We start from the raw sequence: 21,409 nt of genomic DNA, 5'->3' as shown, positions 1-21,409 counted from the left end.
CCACACAGTCAACACATGATATATACTGGTTCGGTCAAGTTACTGGCCTATGTCCAGTTCTCAAGTCTTACCACTTGAGTAATCCACTATTTACTCCTTGTTAAACCCAACAAGGATAAATAATACAAACACCCTCGTACAGACAACCCTGTAGAGGTCTTCTTCTTAAACCAAGAAGGAACAACACCCTCGTACAAACAACCCTGTAAAGGTCTTCTTCTCAAACCAAGAAGGAACAACACCCTCGTACAGACAACCCTGTAGAGGTCTTCTTCTCAAACCAAGAAGGGATAACACCCTCGTACAGACAACCCTGTAGAGGTCTTCTTCTCAAACCAAGAAGGCAACAATATCACAACAGAAAGTTACACACTTTCCTTATAGAACCTTCAAAATGATTTGCAATAGATGAATGCACTTTTTGGAATATCTTAGTTTTGAAGATTCTCTTAGATTGTTCTCTTTTAAAAAAGAAGTAAGAATGATCACTCAGGAGAACAATTAGTTCTTTTTGCTTTTTCTCAACACACTCGATTTTTGTCAGAGAGCTTGTCTTGTCTTTTTCTCTCTCTTTTTCTTTCTCTTTCTTTTCAATGCTCTGTGTGTTTTCTTGAAAAATCTTGTTTTTGACATTTTTTTGTTTGTATATATAGGTTTACAAAAAGACGTGTCTTTTTAAAACACTTTCAAATGAGTGTACTTTTTGATATGAGACACCTTATCTCTTCAAGACATCCTTTCTTTTATGAAAAAGTTATGTTCTTTAGAATATAATAATTTGTGTACCATTTCACTTTTTCATAAATGTCTTATAAACCAATAAATGTTTGTGTATAAAAATAATGCTTTTTATTACAAATCGTCGTATCTCAAATAAATGATTTGAAGTGCACTAAATGCTTGAGTATTTAAAATAATGATTCTTTTTACAAATCGTCATTTCTTAAATAAATGCTTGAGTGTTTAAAGTAATGATTATTTTATAAATTGTCATTTCTTGAGTAATTGCTTTGAAGTACCATTAATGCTTGAGTAATAAATAATGTTCTCGAATACAAGTCGCCACTTCTTGAGTGAGTGTTTTTGAAATTACATTTAATGCTTTATGGAATATATAAATAAAAAGTCATTTCTTGAATTAATTGTTTTGAAATACAATTAATGCTTTCTTGAAAAATCGTCAATTCATATGTGAATGCTCTTATCTTATGAGCTAGTATATCTTATCACTAGTTATCTTTTACATAAATGCTTTTTAAATCATGAGCTATTATGTTTTATCAATAGTTGTTTTTTTCATAAATGTTTTGAAATCATGAGCTATTATGTCTTATTAATAGTTATATTTTTCATAAATGCTTTTGAAATCATGAGCTATTATGTCTTATCAATTTGTCTTTTTCATAAATGCTTTAGAAAGTACAATGATTGTTCTAAAAAGATCTTTTTGAAATAATACAACACATACTCAACGGTTACTTTTATGAAAACTTGTCTTTTTGTACATGAATGACTTATATGTTTATTGAGTGAGTTTAAAATATATACTATAATATGAAATATGCATGCTTGTGAAGGTTCTGTTACATATGACTCTAATAAGAAAGAAACATTCTTGAGGTAGCCGATCATCTCCATCTTTGAGAGCCTTTATGAAGATTTGGCCAATCAAGCTTTTCCTTCAGAATCCAAGTATGATTGCTTCAAATGTTGCACGTGATCATATAGTCTTCACTATTCTTTAGTGAAAGAACCTTGCATCAAATACACGTTAGATACACAACAAATCATATCAAGTCATAATATAACATTTCACATATCATGTTAAGCATTATTATATCAATATCACATCACATATTCATCATCAAAATATTGTTTCTCAACATGATCAACTTAAAGAGTCAAACTTTTTTGGTTGATTGTGCAATGCACAAGGAAAAGAAAAAAAGATTCGGCATTGGTGGACATTGGCCTGGTGGTTTACTTGATGGGAGCAAAATAAAAGAATATTGGATAACTCAAAGGATGACCTTTTGATGATTCATTTAAGAATTCAGAGATCTCTTAAGCTCTATGCACAAACTTTTGGAGTGGCTTTGACATTATTTAGACATGACACCTTTGGTTGGATTATTAGGAATGTCTATTTGTGTCACTTCACATTCTGTTTCTCACAAATTATATTTCTCCGTACTGATGATGCCTTCTTGTCTACCCCTTAATTGAAAGCTTGTTTTTCCTGAAAAAAGAGGTTATGTTAATACATGGGTGTATGCAAAATTCTATCTACTTGTGTGTGGAAGAAAAATGGCCTGTGGTCTGAAATGAATAGGAGCAAATAGAATGGGTCATGAAGTTGAGGCTATGATGACTTCATTGAAGGAGTTGATGCATTGTCAGCCTCTTACTGCTATGCTGGGTTTTACTTTAGCAGTATACTTTAGCTCTGTACTGCTATTTTTCTGTATATGCTGTTTCCTTCAATAAAGTCTCTTTAAAAAAAGTGTGTTTCAAATCTGAGCCTGATGAAGCTCACTGTTTTCTTGTTCTTCTTGAGAGGTCGTTCAACTTAGGTTAAGAGTGATGATTAGATTGGAATTGGTCATAGTCAGATATGAACCTAATCTGGCATCCCCAGACCCTTGATACAAGAAAAGAAAAATGCAAGGTTTAAAAAATTCGTGGAGTTTCTTGTTATTTCTATTGCATATCATATGACAAAGTTACTATTTTAATTTATCTAATAAGTTGCTAGTTGGATGTTTCTTTGATCTTATTATTTATTGGCGTCATGGATTAAATGGAGAATGGCATGAAAAAATTATATTCATATTTTTTGCTTGTGGTTGCTGAATTTTTCCGTTGTGAAACAAAGTTGAAGCCTGCCTTCTTCTTCTTGTTTTTTTTGGTAATCAAGTTTACATCCATAAAGTTGATATGATGAACGAAGGTAGAGGCTGGTTCTGATTAAGCTTCAACCTTTTTTATTTTCATCTTATACAACATATATGAATGTGGTTCTCTCTCTCTCAAAAAAAAAAAAAGAAGAAGAATGATGAGTAAATGGTCTTGCTACCCTTTTGTTAATGTTTCATATGTGTGCTTCCTGCTCACTGGTAGACAATTTTTCATATGTGTGCATTCAATAATTCACTTTCATTTGTGTGCAATTTTATTTATAGATTTATGTCTGAAAATATCTTATTATCATGATGCAGTTGGTGTTGGAAAATATATGCTTTATTTGTGGCAGAAGTGATTGCTTGTGCCTGTCCTTGAGAAGCTACACTCAAGTCACAGTGCCTACATGGCGGGTTTGCTACCTGGTGATCCTTCACATCATGTCATGGTTGATAGCTCACATAGTTTTAGTCATGACAAACTTGAGGAACCTGATCATTCAAGCTCCAATTGGTACTTCTCTAGAAAAGTGATTGAAGAGAATTCACCTTCTAGGAAAGATGGCATTGATGTAAAAAAAGAGACATACTTCCGCAAATCATATTGCACATTTCTTCAGGATTTAGGCATGAGACTTAAAGTGTAAGTTCATAATGATTTTTAGCTTCTTTAGCTTGAAGTTTCATATTTATCTACCCTGCTTTTACTGTTTTTTGTATTTGTCAACTATTGAGAGTTTTTGTTGTCTATGAATTCTAAATCATCGGTCATAGCCAACACCAAATGTGCTGTTTTAAAAAACATTTTGCAAAAATGCAGCATTTTGATTTTACTTTAATTTTCTTCCACTTTTTTGTTTTTTCACCTGAAAAACGAATGGATCGTGCTTGCTCTTCTGTTCCTATCATTTCATGCTTGGATTTAGGTGAGTATGATGAACGGAAAGGCTTAATGAAGCTAAGAACAGAACCAAATTGAACTGTAAATATGAATTAAAATTTTGAAGGACTGCATAAAATTGTTTGATTGTGCTACTATGTGCTGTTAAAGTGTGACTATAAAGGTTCATGCAGTGGTCCATAAAGGGTAATTCTCTTTTTGGTCAGTGTATGGGAGATGCTTTTGCGATAACTTACTCCTGGTAGAAAACGACAAATGGAGGAGCCTTTTTGTAAGTGAGATTGCATGGAGGGACAAAAAAAAGGGCCATGATGTTTGTTTGGATTGCCAGAAGCAAAGATGTTGACAGTGTGGATTAATGCATAGTTAGTAGTTAAAATAGAAAATTTTCTTGTAGAGATGGTTTATTGGTCTGGGTGCTAAATTTATGAGATGCATACATCATTTTGTTATGTTTTTAGAGTATGAAAAAAACTGTAAATGATCAAGGGTTAGATCATTGGTACAAATCTTGAGAGGAATCAACTATCCTAAATCTGTGGAGTTCTGTTCATCTACGAGTTGTTATATTGGTTAATAAGGGACATATAGACTCCCAAGGAGGTGGGTGCAAGATAAAGAATCTAGATCCTTTGGGGTTTTTAATAATCACCATTCACAAGGATTTAGTTTGTGAGTCATGGTTTGCCGAGGTGCAAAGACTGTCGCACATTGGAGTAGGTTCACAAAGGACCATAGGATGCTTGTAAGTTGTAACACAGGTTGTGAAGAACCTGGTAACCGTGCACTTGACACACTTATGAGTGAAAAACCTTTTGGTGTTCTATTTCTGAGTTGCCAGAAGGTCATCATGCCCATGCGTCATCTATAGCCAAAAGGTGAAATCTGTGACTTGGCTTTCAATCAAGTTCATACAAATTTAGATATAGGATATTGGTGTACTAGACCAGATTGAGTGGCAGGTTCTTAGTTTAGATATGATCAATGAGATACTAGACCTTTTTGTTCAGTAATAACTCGATCTTTCAATAAGCTACAATAAATAGTCAATCCATTTTTTTACTTCCTGTTCTTCTCTTCTTCTCAGAGGGACTATACTATATAAATAAAGGATTACTTCGATCCTGATAGTTATTTTTCAATCAGTGGATAGGAGCTATACTCTGGATCAGGATCATGGGGAAGTACTTTTTGATTGGTGTACTAGACCAGGGTGACTGGAAGAGATTCTTAGTTTAACTCAAAACCAAACTCATTCAAATTATATATTGTCAATGTGATATCTTGCTTGGTATTATTCTATCATTTGGATTAAAATAATAGGTCTTTGTATGAGTGAGGATCTTCTTGAAAAAGAAGCGTGAAAGATAATACGTGGGGATGTTGGGATTAGAGCTATATTCTGAGGGGTCAATATGACTGTCATTTGAGTGGGATGGGGTCCATCCCACTTCTTACCCAACTGGGACCCCATCCCACTTTTTACCCAACTGGATGTCTTCTAAAGTCATGATTAGATTTGGACCATGCATCTGGTTACTTGAGGAAAATATAGTGTTGTGGCTTAAATAAGCATAAGCAGATTGTGAATACATCAATACTGGGAAGTATCCTATCTACATGGAGTCAACTTTTCTTTGCAATATGAGGTTGGAAAAGAAAAAGTTAAGTATGATGCACTTCGATGTGCAGGCGAAGAACAACAAATGAGACACAGTTTTGAAAGACATTGATGTGATCCTCATAGTCATACCTCATGTGTCAGATGCTGAACACCAATACCTTTATTTGTATTACAGTGATTATAATATGGTTGATTACTAGAATTATAGAATGGAGGTTGAGGGAGGAGAGGTTTTGTTCTAATTGGTTGCTTGAAGGTGACCTCAGCGCAAAGTTCTTCCATCGTATAGCCCTCGCAAGATCAAGATTCAACTTAGCTTGCACCATGGCAGAGTTTCTCGGAGGAAATTTGAAGCCACAGATACTGTTCACTGTTCAGCCCACTCCCTTTGATGGAAATCATGCCATAGATCTGCACTCTAGAGGAAATTAAAACTGTTATTTCGAACATGCCCAAAAAGTAAGGTACCAGGTTCTGCTGGTTTTTTCATAGATTTCTTCAATCTGTTCTGGTCCAATTGCAAGAAAGGCATCCTTGACATTTTTCAGGAGTTCCATTTCAATGATGTGCTCTCCAAGGAGATGTGTAGGTCAATTTGGATCTTATTACCAAAAGGAATGAGCATCACAAAACATAGAAAAATTCAGACCAATCTCTTTATGTAGCTGTAGTTTTTAAGGTATCACTGGTTAAGAGATTGAAAAAGATGCTGCCATACCTAATTTCCAGAGCCAACTTCCATTCATTCCCGGAAGACTCATTCACAAAATCAGAATATTTGCTTAAGAGTCTTCATTACACCAGTAGAGGCATAAGCGAATTTATGCTCAAGGTAGATCTCCCAAAGCTTTTGATTTGGCTGGCCAGCAGTATCTCATGTATTGCACAGGCTTAATGCAACTAGGGGCATTACAGATCACTTGGATTCATAAGATCCTCTCAGCAACATCAATATCAGTGATCATCAATGCTACAAACAACCCGTGCCTCCGATTGAAATGAGGTCTTCATCAAGGCGGCCCTATCTTGTCTTTGCTATTAAATATTGCATGTCAAGGGCTGAGTGCACTCTTCAAGAGATCAGTAAAGAAGGATTTCCTTAAGGGAGTAAAAATACCAGGTGCCACCCCTTATTTTCTTGTAACTAATGGCGTGCTCATTTTTGGGAAGGTTGAAGCAACTGAAATTTGGAGGACGAGGTTTACACTAAAGGGGTTTTCACTTGCTTCAGGCCTACACATTGATGATAGTAAGAGCAAACTGATTATGCTTAATGTGGATGCAGTTACAAAAGCCAGAACAGCCAGCATAGTTGGTTGCTAATTAGGCCAACTACCAATGAAGTAGTTTATTTAATGGTATTTCAAGGGGTGTCCACTGGGAGGGCATGGTGTATAGAGTGAAAAATAGACTACAGATGCGGACTAGTGGATGCCTTTCATTGATGGGCAGTATAATTCTAATCAAGATCGTTCCAAACAACATCTCAGTGTACCTTTTGACTCTCTTTGAACTTCCAAGGAAGGTATAACATTAAATTGCATCAGCTTCCAACAATAGCTTATAAAGAGTGATCCTTATGGAGAGATAAATTTCAATTTGTTTTAGGCAATGGTTGGAAACTTCAAGACATGATTACCTAGAGAATCACATCACTTAACTTTTGAAGGAAGACTGGATAGCTGTGGACCATTGTTTGGTGCATAGTCATTCTAGGGTTGTAGTCTAAGCATGTCATATAAAAAGCTTTTGAAAAAAAAAATCAAATTTAAAATTGAAAAATGTTAGACTCAGAGATTGGAACACATAAATGGAAACTTGTGAATCTGAATGGTTATATTGTTTGGCTATCAAAGTGAAAAGATTCATAATGGTGAATAACTATATTATGACAAGGAGCTAGCCTGTCTATAATGTTGAGGATAAGGATGTCAATATCTATAGAGAACGAGATGTAAACATATGTGGAGCTCATTATACCAATTGGGATGCGAATGAAGAGGTGGACAGAGAGGTTTGCCCTAGACTATCTTTGAACTTCTTGGATGATGCAATTGCTGGCTAATGGGCACAACAAAGAGAAGGGGAAAGAGTATGCACAAGCTTTAATGCGTTTAGCCTTCAAGAGGAGTGTACAACTTGAAGACATGTATATTCAATCCTTAGTTCATCAATGTGGTTGATATCTGGTCTCTGGAGGCATAACTTTGTATCCCTATCTATTATTTAAGTGATTATTGATCTATTGCAAAAGTCTCTTTCAGGTTATAACATCTCTTTGGATTATGGTGATGAAGATTGGTGGAGGGATTTGTTTTATAATTAATTCTTGAGCTATGTCGTACGGATACCCCATTCTTGAGCTATGTCGTACGAGGGATTTGTTTTATACTAGTCACACTAAAAACCTTCAAAAAATGGTTGTATCCTGAATTCATGTGATATAGTTTCTAAGGATATTTAAAGTGATTTCATCATTTATTTTGCAATGATATATGTTTGTAAACTAGAAATCTTGCGAAAGTGAAAGATGACTTGATCTTACAAAAATCCCTTTCAAAATCAACTTAAAATGTACGAGACACCCATTTCAAACTCGGATTGTCTTTTCCAAGAGAAAGTAAAGTAGGAGCAGGTTCGACCTTCGTAGTGTAAGATCCATGATGTATCCAGATCAACAAGTTCCAAACTTTCGAAAATGATATCTTATGCAAATAAAAGAGAAATGCACATGAATATATCAAGTTAATAATAAAATTAAAATCAATAATCAAAATGAATGAAGAACAAGAAAAATGGATATAGATCTCACATTTTTTTGGACTTAGGGTCCATTTAGCCTTTTGAGCTCTAAATTTCAGGTTGATTCTACAGAGCCTCCTCTTAGTGCGAGTAGATGATCTAATAACATTTCTTTTCTTGATCCGACAACACTTCCATATATATTGGATGATTCGTAAAGTGGATCCAACAAAACCTTCACATAATGGTTTTGAACCAAGATGAAAGAAAGGTAGAGTAAGGACAAAGTCAGAAGTATCAACACTCAAGTGTACATCTCTTAAATAGGTTGAATCCTAGGGGTCACCCCCCATTTATAGGTTCTAGGAATAAGATATTGGGTTTTGGGTTTTTTGTTTATGGGATTTTAGATCTAAGTTCTTGAATCCAGCTATTGCACAAGTGGCTCTTGATTGGTCAGAAGGACTGAGTGTCAGAATCCTATGCAAGGTCTCTCTGATTGACTAGCTAAGGTCAAATAGTCTAGGTTCATTGAATGTGGACTATTGGATGGGTTCATTGAATGTGGATTTGGATAATATTTCTCCTTCTAAGCAACAATCCAACCAAATCTATGATAATCTAATTGGATCTAGATTTGGTCCAAAGATCCAAATAACAATTGGATTTGAATCAAGTCCAAAGATCCGAATAACAATTGGATCAAGTCTAAATGATCTCGTTCAACGAGACTCAAATGGTCTCGACAACCCAGTCTTTATAAAACTAGCCTGACCTCATTCAGTGAGACTTCATACAAGAGAGGCATATGTAGACACCCAATTTTTTATGACGTTCATGAACTAATGCTCAAAAAAGTGTGCTTTCCATGTTATCTAGTAAAACCTTTGAATATATTCGAATAACAATTGGATCAAGTCTAAATGATCTCGTTCAGTGAGACCCAAACGGTCTCGACAATCCAGTCTTTATAAAACTAGCTTGACCTCGTTCGGTGAGACTTCATACAAGAGATGCAGATGTAGACACCCAATTTTTGATGACGCTCATGAACTAATGCTCGAAAAAGTGTGCTTTCCAGGTTATTCAAGTCCAAACCTAATCCTATAAACCATATCCATAGTTCATCCATGTTTTTCACCTTTAAAACTTGATTTTTTGGTTCTTGAGCCTAAAAGATAAATTAAAGTGAAGGTCATAAGCTTTCTAAAGTGCTAAAAACCATGTCAAACTGACACCCAGATCAAAAGTTATGTCTGAAACAAGTTTTGTTTTCAAAATAGGTTTGATTCTGATCCAGATTCAACTTGCATGATATTTGGACTTGATCCAGATTCAATTGTCATTCAGATCTTTGGACCTTATCTATATCCAATGTCATTCATATATTTAGACTTGATCTAGAATCAATTGTCGTTCAATTTTTTTGACTTGATCCAGATGTAATTGGATTGTTGTTTAGAAGGAGAAACATTATCTAGATCCGGATTCAATGAACCTAACCTTCTGACATTTTTTAGTCCTTAAGTTAGGACACTTCAGCTAATCATGGGAGACCTTGTAGCATCATCCAATAGAATTTTAACACCCAGTTATTTTAGCTTATCAGGATTTGGCTACTGTGCAGCAACGTTATCCAAAAACTTAGATCTAAAATCTCATTAATAAAAAACCCAAAACTCAAAACCCAATATCTCATTCCTAGAACCTATAAATAAGGTGTGACTCCTAGGTTTCAACTTATCTAAGAGATATAAACCTGAGTGTTGATACCTGAGAGAGTGACATGACCATGTCTTTATTTTGCCTCTATTTTGTCTCAGTTCAGATCCATTATATGAAGGCTCTGCTAGATCCACTTCATGAATCGTCCAATTTACGTGGAAGTACCGTCAGATCGTGAAGAGAAGCACTTTTAGATCATCTACTCTCCCTAGGAAGGGGTTATGTCATAATCAACCTGAAATTTAGAGTTCAAAAAAGTTGAGATCCATATCCATTTTCCATGTTCTTCATTCATTTCGCCTATTGATCTTAATTTAGTTATCATTCTGTGTGAATAAATCGTGAATACGGTCCAAGTAATAAATGCTCGGGTTTCCTTGGCGTCCGTGAACAATAGGAGTTTGAAATGGATGTCCCATACATTTTATGATTATTTTGAAAGGTTTTTTTTGTGAAATTAAGGCGAATACCTTTCATTTCCGCAAAATTTTTCGTTTACAATGTTGCATATGGATTTCAATATTTCATATGCATGAGCAGAATTTGTTTAAGAGTTCTTTGGAAGGTAAGTTGGATGCCAAGTGCTGTGAAACTAAGATGAATTATTAGGAGGGCAAAAAAAGAATTTGTAGGAGCTCTATATGTTATTGGGCATGGTTGGGACTTGATAAAATCTTTTTCTTGTCCTCCACGACTCTCTTGAACAATTGGACCTTTTCAAGCTTCTTTATTCCTAATGTGATTTTCAGCTTGTTTCTGTGAGAACTTCATTCTTTCTTGTGGTTTGGCACATTCTTTCTTGTCCCAGTTTTGTTGGAAGCCCTCTTTCTTTAATTATTTTATTCGAAGGGCCTGTTCTAACTTTTTTTTGTTTTTATGGGACCATAATGTAATCAGAAAAACTATGATATTAGCATGTTCTGATGATGTTAAAAGAACAAATCATTCTTATTGGTGATATAAATAAGATTTAAGAACCTGAACTGTGACCATTCTTTTGGAAAGGGCATTTTGAAACAGGTTAGCGGTAACAAAGTTGTAGTCTGGACAAATTTTTCAAACATTTAATGTGTTTCTTGTGCTATGGAGGATTATCGGATAGGGAGATGACCTTAATAACATAGAATAAAAGACCTGCTATCTTTGTTTCTCACCTTTACGATATTTCCATCCTGATTGTGTGAAAATCACTTTGGATTGATCAGGAATAAAACATACCTTGATTTTATCACAGAGAACTGAATATTGCATAAAATAAACTGATACTTGTTTTAGTTGGTTGATTTATTGATTCACATCCCAAAGAAGATAGGACCATGCTTGGCAACAGAATTGAAGGATTCTTCCACAATGCACCTACACTGTATTCTTATAAGCTGATGCATGGTTAGTTCTTTCTGTTTGTCCTGCTAAGATATTTAACTGTGTGGAATATAAGATATTTAACTGTGAAGAGGCATCTCTCTCTCATATATAACTTCCATCTAAATCCTGATACAGCACCTGGTTACTGTGTTATAAATAGTATTGGAGCTCTAGATGTTTTGTTGGCTTGAGTTATTTTGGGTTTCTGAAGTGTATTTTCTTTGATTTATTTGTTTGTGGTTACCTGGCACGTTGTTGACTTATTACTTGAGTCAATCCAAATCCTTTTGTGTTAAATTTACCGTTGAATGAGAGCTAATCGTCTTTGATATACTAGTCCTTTGTTGTATTGGTGTTTCTTAGTATTCTTACTGATTTTATTCTTAATTATGTCATTTTATGTGATTTTCTGCCATTTTTTGTTGAACTTTGTCATTTCTTTAATTCTTTCTATTTCATTTTATTTGAGGATGCTTTCAGTTTTTCTTTATTTGAGGATTTCTTTAAATGAGTGTAGCTGAGATGCGTATGCTGAGATGGATGTGTGGAAATACAATAAAAGATAAGATTCGGAACGAGGAGATACGTAAGAAGGTAGGCGTTGCACCCATTGAAAATAAGATGAGAGAGAATCGTTTACGGTGGTTTGGACATATTCGGCGAAGGCCTAATGATGCTCCAGTTAGAAGGATGGAGAAATGGGAAAATATATTAGTTAAAAGAGGTCGGGGTAGGCCTAGGAAGACATGGATGGAGGTGATAGGAAAGGATATGAATGCTTTGAACCTCACCGAGGACATGGCATTGGATAGAAATGATTGGAGGAGAAGGATTCATGTGGAAGACCCAAAATGATTTTCTTTTTTGGTTCATATCGCCAACCTTAATTGTTTTGGGATGAAGGTGTAGTTGTTGTTGTTGTTGTATGCTTTCAGTTTTTCTTCAGAAGATACTTTTTCTTGCTATAATGAGGTCACGAGGATGACTGGCAGTGTGATATCATCCCTTTTCATTGTTGTTCTTTCTCCTTTAATGAATTAAATTTTTTACTATTTATTTATTATTTATCTTTAATGCAGGCCTCAAGTAACAATAGCAACAGCAATAATATTCTGCCACCGTTTTTTCCATTGCCATTCGCATTCAAAAAATGATCGGAGGGTAAGAGTTTTCTCCTTGGATTTTTTCAGTGTTTGATAAGTTTGTATTTTTTGAAATAATATGTTTCTCTGCATAGGTGATTGGTGAACTTCTGTGTGACATGCAATGCACGCATTGCTGCTAGTTTTACCAGCTTTCCTTTTCATGATGAGCTTAAGGGAAGTTTTATTGATGAATTGAACTTTAAGAAATACCATGCATGAACATTAGCTTGTGATTGGAAGCGGCCAATCTACTATTAACTAATCCGAAGTCGTAGTAATTAGTAATACCAGAATTCGGGCCATGGCACTCAATTGCAATGCTCTTTGAATGTTCAAGTGATGTGGACAATTGGGCTTTTGAAAGTATTTGTAGACTAGCATATAGGTCAGGCTGAATTCTTACTCCATGTTAGCAGAGCCTTGAAGCCTTTCCACGTGTCTGAGCTCTGGTGTTCCACATCTTATAACTTCTTAGAAGTGTGTCCTTCAATGCAGTAGGCTTAAAATGCAAAGGGAGACAATGGTACACAATTTGGAGATGGTGGCTACTGCCGACATCATGGGAGATTTGGCTTGAGTGAAATATCAGACTTTGTGAAGGAAAATCAAAACAGATTCTCATGTTTCATTTACATGTTCACGTGAAATTCTTAATTGGGCCAAGCTGAAATGGCTGCATTCCTATGTCACAGGGATTCGGCTAGCAGGGTGCCGCACCCGCGTCGACGCGACACGGGTGCGGCACCAGGTGCAGTCAACCCGACCCTGGGTGCGGTCAATGCACCCAGGGTCATTTTGGTCCAATTTTTTGGACTTTAAAAAAAATTGCCAAGAATTTTTTTTAATATATGTCACAGGGATTCTCCAACTAGGTGCCGCATCCGCACCCGATGCGGTCAACCTGACCCTGGGTGCAGTCAACGCACCCAGGGTCATTTATGTCCAACTTTTGGACTATATATATATATATATATATATATATATATATATATATATATATATATATATATATATATATATATATATATATATATATATATATATATATATATATATATATATATATATATATATATTTTCCGCACCCCCGCACCCGGGTTTTTTGGAAGTGCCGCATCCCCGCACCCATGTGACATAGCTACATTCGGATCTTGATTGGATAACACATAGGGTTCCATTTCATGGGGGTTGATTACTTGTGTCAACTTAATTGGTTTTCCTTTTATTTTTCTAGGCCAACTACTAGTCACCTTATTATGTATTTTCTTCCTTTTTTGTTTAATAATATTACTGCTCTTTTCATTCAAAACACAAATCAGAAGGCTTAAATATACCACATTGTCTGTCTAGACCACTTTAAGTTTCAACGAATGCATGCTGGTAACCACATTTTGTGCACATGGTAAACACTTGCTCACGAGTAATTGTTGCTGGGGATTCCTTTCTTTTGATAGCCAATCTGGAAACCAGGATACCTCAAGATAGTGGGACTTTAGCCAGCTGTACCTAAATGAAACATTCATTTAATGGTCCTGATTAATGAGATATCTGAAGCTTAGAGCCCCATCAAATGTCTTTTGTGAAGATGTTCATGAGTTTTGATGCCAAAAAATGGTTACTATGGGTTGGGAAGCCCAATTCTAGTGTGCTATTAAATTGATTTTTAGCAGCTCATCTCTTGACATCAAAATTTGTCGCAAGTAAACTCTGTTAATTTTTTTTCTGAAATACTCCTAAGGAATTTGATTTACCAAAAGTCACTATGTATGCAGTATGCACCCACCATCATATTTATTTTGAATAGGAGACTTTAGATTGATTTGCTTATCCCATCTTCTTTATTTCTTTTTCTGGCCACATCACTTTATCCATCCTTGCAATGTTGAAAGAGCCCAACCTTTTGATGCCAGAACTGAACCATAGCACTTTAGTGTACTCATCAAGTTGAGTTTGCTTGATGATTCCTTCTTACTTAAACTCCTCCCTGTGGAAGGGGAAGGCTAAGAATGAAAGTCTTTTCTTTTAATGGATAATTTTTTCTGAAATTAAGTGGCTGGGCATTAAAGTAACGGGTATTCTGATTGATAGTGTGATATCCCAAAATCCATTTCTCTTCCCTCCAATGACGTTGATATTCTAACTTTCTCTGTGCAGTAACTGGAAACCTTTACAAAATAATTTTTTTGTCAATAATTTGATTGAGGGCAACTTCCGAAAGAAACCTCTTAGCATGTTAAAAGCTGCTCCTTTTGTCTTATATCATATTATGACTATTCAGCCTATAGTCACTAGATATTTTGACACTCCGGGTTATGCTCTGGCACACTGCCAGCCAGATAGAAGCATGCTCCCTTGAATTATTTACTTAATGAACAAATTACTATTTTGTTTTACATCTAATTTTCAAAGATAATAATCCAAAAATTGGGATTATGAAATCACTTCAAGATAATTTTTAGTAAGATGAATTATGTTTATGGGCACTTCCAATGCAAATTCTCTTTTGTGTTTTCTTCTACATTTTTCTTCCAATTCTGCAAGTGCTTTTGTTCCCAGCCTGCACCCACTCCTGGTGTCTAATTCAGGGATAAACCGCTTATTGCTTTATGTGTTATTACTTATTAGGTTAGCACCTCTGTAAATGATACTTTCTCCAATACCAAATCTCTTGTCACGCTGCAGGTTTCTGAGTGAGATTGCCCAAGATTTAGCTGTTTGTTAGGAAACTGTACTTGGACACTTATAATGAGTCTAAGGGCTTCAACAACTACATTCAATGGAAGGTTACGGGATGGGTTACCTTGACTGAGATTGTTGGGGTGTCTGTGGTAGCTCCTGAGATATTATCAACTGTAAAGGAGGTTGACAAAATATCATTCTCTAGAAGTGATAGAAGTCTCCTATCTACATCCTTGAAAGGCCTTAGGTTCCACCTTTAGCAGAAAAGAGTCTTGCCTTCTTTTTTCCCCCTTTCCAGATTTATGGTTGCTATTTTTACCTAATTCCTCCTCAATAAGCTTGTTTTAACTTGTTTTCTGAGTGAAGCTATTTTGAGTATTTGGAATTGTTTGTTCTTGTCTCTGTTATTAGGTGCAACTATGAAATGCAGGCAATGGCTTGTAATGCATGGTATTGTAGGAACCTTTTCAGTTAGCTTTTCTAATTTTAAGTTTTGTTACAAGGTTGTGACAATTTTGAAACCTGTTGTACACAAGCAATAAAAACGACATCAGCCTATACATCAAGATGTACATGAATTCTCTCTCTCTCTCAAAAAAAAAAAATGTACATGAAAACTACCAATATTTTAACCACCATCATGGTTAAGTAACTTGGAAGATTTTTTAACTGGAGCCAATTACTTTGGAAATGTGGATTGGCACAATAGTTTTGTGATATCAAATTTCACACTAAGAACAGTTTTTGGATTTTTGGTTGTTGATTCACTGTTTCTCAAAGAACATTTCAAAAGATTGTCAAGTCCTATTTTCTACCTTTCTGCTATGAGATCTGCTGTTGGTCTAGAGTCCATTCCTTTTGATTACTTAAGCTTGTTGTTTGGGCTTATAACTGTTTGTTGTTTGATCTAATATGTATGGCTGCTTGGTGATGGAAATGAATCACTAAAATCAGCAGACTACTGCCTGTGAATGCTCTTATTCTCATCTATAGTGAGTTCTAAGAAAGCATAATCATAATGTGTACTGGAGATCTATGTGATTGACTGGCAAGCGTTGTATAGTGAGTGCACATGGTGCTGACCTAAGTCACAGGGACTCGGCAAAGCAGGTGCCGCACCCACGTCGACGCGATGCGGGTGCGGCACCTGGTGCAGTCAACACGACCCTGGGTGCGGTCAACGCACCCAGGGTCGTTTTCGTCCAGTTTTTTAACATAACTTTTTTTTTGTTGCCCGATCAAAATGGGCTGCGAAAGAGGATTAGGGCAAATTTTTTTTTGCCCTAATCCTCTCCTCTCCTGCGCAGCTCCGCTCTCTCGCTCGCCTCCTCTCCTCCGGACGTCTCGCAGGGGAGCCCGACGCCACCTCCTCCTCTCCCTCGTCGCAGGTACCCTCTCGCTCTCTTGTTGGGTCAGCAGGGGAGGGGCCGAGCCCCCCTCCCTGCTCCCTCTCACTCTCTTGTTGGGTCGGCAAGGGAGGGGCCGAGCCCCCCTCCCTGTTCCCTCTGATTTCAGGGGAGGGGCCGAGCCCCTCCCTATTTTCGGCAGGGGAGGGGCCGAGCCCCCCACCCTGCTATATATATATTTCTGCTGCAGCCCGCACCCAAGGTTTTTGAAAGTGCCGCACACCTGCACCTGCACCTGCACCCATGTGACATAGGTGCTGACTGTTATGTGCATTTTATTATTTGATGTGTCTATGCTAGCCTTCAAAGGATTCAATAGCTTGTTAGCTAGAATGTTGTGTCAAGACATACACAACGAGTTTGCCAACATGCTGCAAGTTGTACTTTGACATTTATATGTCTACAAGTAGTTTGTGTAGGATTCAGATGTCATTTATATGCTCTATTTGAAGATTGTACAATATTCTAGAATTCTTTCAAGGACCCTGCCTGCTCCACTCCTCTTATATTTGCTAATAAAGAGGTGTCGTGCAACTGGATCAAAAACATGAAATTGTGCCTTTTATGTTTTGAAAGAGTTTTGGTTTGGTAAGTTGCTGAAATCATTACAGCTGCAGAATGGCTACTAGTATTTCTTGATCTAGGAAGGTATTTCCTTTAAAGATTGGCTAACATCTGCTACAGACCATTGCAACAGTTTGTATGTTCCTGGCTGGGAAGGTGGAAGAAACTCCTCGGCCACTAAAGGATGTCATTCTTATCTCTTATGAAATTATCCACAAGAAGGATCCTGCTGCTATCCAAAGAATTAAGCAGAAAGTATGCTTTGCCTATAATTTTTACCTAGTTCATTTTTAATGTTGTCTGGTTTCACTTTTGTGCGTGATTATTTATCCGTGTGCATTTCCTTGGTTGCAATCTTCAGGAAGTCTATGAGCAACAAAAGGAGCTTATCTTACTCGGGGAGCGTGTTGTGCTCGCTACACTTGGGTTTGATCTTAATGTTCACCATCCGTACAAGCCCCTAGTTGAAGCTATAAAGAAATTCAAGGTGGCACAAAATGCCCTTGCTCAAGTTGCATGGAATTTTGTGAATGATGGGTACGTTATTCCTTCATTCTGTTTCTTATTCGCAATGAGGATTAAGAAGACTTTATTCCCTCTCGAATATTTTACCCAGTCGGAAGGGGTATGCAGGCTGCGGACATCCCTGTGCCTGCAGTTTAAACCCCATCATATTGCTGCTGGTGCCATTTTCCTTGCTGCTAAGTTTCTCAAGGTGAAGCTGCCATCTGATGGCGAGAAGTTCTGGTGGCAGGAATTTGATGTAACCCCCCGACAATTGGAAGGTTTTTTGTCTTATTTGAAATCCCTTTTTTTTTTACAAGAACTAGGTTGATGCTTGCCTTTGTCCTTTAGATCGTGTGCATCTTCTCATGGACATATCATTCCTCTCTTAACAGAGGTTAGCAATCAAATGCTGGAACTGTATGAACAAAATCGAGCTGTTCCACCTTCACATGGTAGTGAAGTAGATGGTGGGAGTGTGAGTGGTGCAGCAAACAATCAGGCACCAGCAAAGGCTCCACGAGTTGTCGAAGATGCACATGGCCATCCTCAAACTGCTACTGCAGCTTCTGTAAGCCAACCAGAGCAGTCAGTTTTGCGAGAAGATGCTGTCAACAAATATGGGGCTCAAGCTAAGCAAGGTGCACCATCTTCTCGGCCTGATAACCAAGTTGGACTCCAAAGAGGCACTCAAGGCCAGCATACTGATCAAGGAAGCGTGGGAACAAGAACAGGAGCTCCGGATTACAAGTTTGATGACCGCAAGGATCGCTGGCATCATGATACAGAACCATTTTCAGGAGGTTGGGATCAGGAAAATATGACTGAGGCACACCATACGTCCAAGTTTGGAGCGGAGAGGCCCATGGAAGATACAGAAAAGAAGGATGCATCTGACCGCAGGGAGTGGAAAGATGAGGATGCTATCTATAGGACCAGCAATGGCATTCAAGAAACTGTCGGTGGTGAAGGCAAGAGAGGCTATTCTGCCCCTGAAGTTATTCACAAGATTGACAAGGACAAGGTGAAGGCAGCTCTTGAGAAACGACGGAAATCCAGAGTTGAGGTCAATGATTCAAGGCCTGCAGCAATTAGGAAATCAGATGTCATGGATGAGGATGATCTCATCGAGAGGGAACTTGAAAGTGGAATTGAGTTGGCAGCAGAGGCTGAGAAGATCAAGCAGGAGAGAAGGCAGAGCTGGCCTAAATCATCATATAGAATGGATCAGTTAAATTCCATGCCACATAGGGGCCATGAAGAGGGTTTCGCCGATAGGGGAAGCAAGAGAGTTTCAGTGGTGGATGAGCAGTCACAGACAAGGAAGAGATCAAGGTCTTGGGACTCTGAAGATTTGAATGGTCAGGATCATTCATCAGAACAAGCAGCCACCGAGGAAGGGGAGTTACCGGGGATTGACGCACAGGAAGTCTATCCACCAAAAGCTGGCAATCGGAGCCCTCCACCAAGGGGTGAGAAAACGAGAAGCCCCTACGATCCATGGGAACAGAAGGGGCATCCAGACGCAAAAATAAGAAACCATTATGTGCAGAATTCTCTTGGTTATCATCACCAAGACCCACATAAAGAACTCTTTGGAAGAGGACGACATGAATATATTGACACGGAGCACAAACGGCACAGGTCAGAGAATCCTATTTAGAGTGCCATGGCCAACTGACTGGAAGACCCGGCATCTTTGTGCTGCTGCTTGGAAAGGGAATTGAAATTTTCAAAATCAGATTGGTTCCTCTAGTTGAGAATCTAGTACGAATTCATGGGCAAGGGATGGATACACAGTCAAACAAGGTGCATTACTTTTATTAGAACCCTCAGTTCCATTGAGATGGGACGGGTTACACTAAGTTGAATGAAACACAGTAACGGGTTTTCTTGGTGAGTGCTTAGTATCGCCATGTTCCTTTATTTTGTTTCAAAGGTTATGATCTGATTTTAGTAGATTGGATAAACTTGGATGTTGTAATTGTTGGTTCTAAGTTTGAAAGCTAAAAATGAAAAAAAAAATTATCGAGAAATTGCTTGTAAAAAAAAATTAAAATTACCTGTTGAATGCATTGATATACTGATCTTATTTTGTCCATGTTGACAAGCAGTTAAAACCTGTTCCTTTCTTATATATATCCAATTATTAATCAATGTCATGTTACAGTGTATCATTTTTGTTTTTAAAAAGTAATAGATCAAAACACTTTTAATATTAGATTCAATGCAGGTCTTTATTTCTGTTTTCAGTCCCATCTCAACCAAAGGGATGCATGTGTTTTGTAACTTGTTAGTAGTATGATTGGATCGAGGTTTGAGGGTATTGGAGGATATTCAGCTAATAAGGAAATATGATCACCTGTGCACCTTTATTATGTTTGTGCCCAGTGCTTATGCGTTAATCTGATTGCTGTCTCCTAATGCTAAGGTTTGATCAACCAGCACGCCTGGATCTCAGCTTAAGCAATCAAAGGGTGCACCAATTTTTAATACTTGTCAACAATCTTAGCAAGTTACAAACAAGTTTACGCAATAAATCAAGTGCTGATAGCCTTGCCAACCAGCCCCAATAGTCATAGCTCACCTGCGGCGATGGAGACGGGTTGAAGAAGCTTACCAGGCTGTTTCTGTAGTCTGTAACTACGAGGCTCTGCTCATCTGGTAGTGGCAACTTGTGAATGTCACCAAGTTGACGGGATGGCATAAGTTCGAAACCCACGGGTGGCGTCTGTTGCAAGGTCAAAGCTGGGTGTACTCTCTGGTGGGCAGGGGGGACTTGAAGGGTTTTACCAACCGGTAGCCATCCAATGTACGGTCATTGAGTTTTTTCCTTGGGTTATTCAAAAAAATCCTAGAGGTAAAAAAAAATTGCTAATATTTCAATTTGATGATTCGTTATCTCACTGAAGTTAGGGCTGGTAGACGAGCTGAATGAGCAGAGCTTATTGTGGCCAGGCTTGGCTTTGTTTGGGCGCCTATTTTTTTTTTTTAAATCCAGCTGGGGTTAGGCGACCCCTACCAGTTATACAATTATACCATTGGGTTTTGAACCTGCAACATCCCAACACAAGGTGACTTGCACCAGCTGCTCCTACCAGACAAGGGTGCCTGTTTTACAGGCTTAACAATCCAACGTGGGCTGTACCAATCTGCGTAGGACTTGTTTTGAGATTGGCTTGTTTAATACAACGAACTCTAAAATTGGCTCATCTTACTACTTGACGAGCCAATTATGAGATCCAAATGTGCTTGCAATGAGCTGAACTGAGCTCGGTCTCGTTTCATTTATGAGCCTTACTTGCAGGGTTTGATGCATCCTATCAATGGGGGCTCCGCGCTGGTAGGAGCAGCTGGTGCACATCACCTTATGTTGGGACGTTGCAGGTTCAAAACCCAATGGTATAGTTGTATAACTGGTAGGGGTCTGCCTCAAGGTTGTTAAATGCATTGAGGCGAAGCGAGGCGTTGAGCTTGTTATGAAGCGAGGCGTTGAAGCGTACGCTTCATGATCAAAATAAAAAAATATATAATATTAATAAAATAATAAAAATTTTAAATAAAAATTAATAATAAACGACAGTATAAAATAAATAGTATTTTCCTATAGTTAACTCGTCGTTGTCATCGGGTTGCTGCTCTTCCTCGCTGCCAACTTGCAATATCAGATGACATTTCTTTTATATCACATAAGAGTAGTACAACCTGCAATATCAGATGATGACTGTGTGACTGTATCTGCACCATGTTTAACAGGTGTTTAGGATTGCCCTTTTTTCCTTTTCCTGTTTCTGTTAAGATTTATCTGATCATGAGGCGATAGATTAGATGGATGAATGACTCAAAAGGGGTAT

At 37.5% G+C, this 21,409-nt stretch overlaps 1 protein-coding gene across 4 annotated transcripts in view; it reads left to right on the top strand.

Moving 5' to 3' along the window:
• Window positions 1–19,591, top strand: part of LOC149829179 (cyclin-T1-3-like) — a 52,273-nt gene extending 32,682 nt beyond the window's left edge. For 2 of the 4 annotated variants that reach the window (XM_090017941.1, XM_090017942.1), the window contains exons 2-7: window positions 3,219–3,543; window positions 12,337–12,418; window positions 17,172–17,306; window positions 17,413–17,588; window positions 17,685–17,836; window positions 17,951–19,591. In XM_090017941.1, the coding sequence (XP_089874067.1) occupies window positions 3,308–3,543; window positions 12,337–12,418; window positions 17,172–17,306; window positions 17,413–17,588; window positions 17,685–17,836; window positions 17,951–19,218 (2,049 nt within the window). In that variant the 5' untranslated portion in view covers window positions 3,219–3,307 and the 3' untranslated portion in view covers window positions 19,219–19,591. Of the gene's footprint in view, window positions 1–1,448; window positions 2,669–3,218; window positions 3,544–12,336; window positions 12,419–16,286; window positions 16,470–17,171; window positions 17,307–17,412; window positions 17,589–17,684; window positions 17,837–17,950 lie in introns of those variants that run through there. The other 2 variants (XM_090017943.1, XM_090017944.1) reach the window with 2 other exon arrangements.
• Window positions 19,592–21,409: the final 1,818 nt, after the last annotated feature.

The sequence above is a fragment of the Nuphar pumila genome, chromosome 9 (genome assembly GCF_984573655.1).
Source record: "Nuphar pumila chromosome 9, dmNupPumi1.hap1.1, whole genome shotgun sequence".
Classification (NCBI taxonomy): Eukaryota; Viridiplantae; Streptophyta; class Magnoliopsida; order Nymphaeales; family Nymphaeaceae; genus Nuphar; species Nuphar pumila.
The sequence above is the reverse complement of the archived record's forward strand: the minus strand, read 5'-3'. Positions and strand labels throughout refer to the sequence as shown.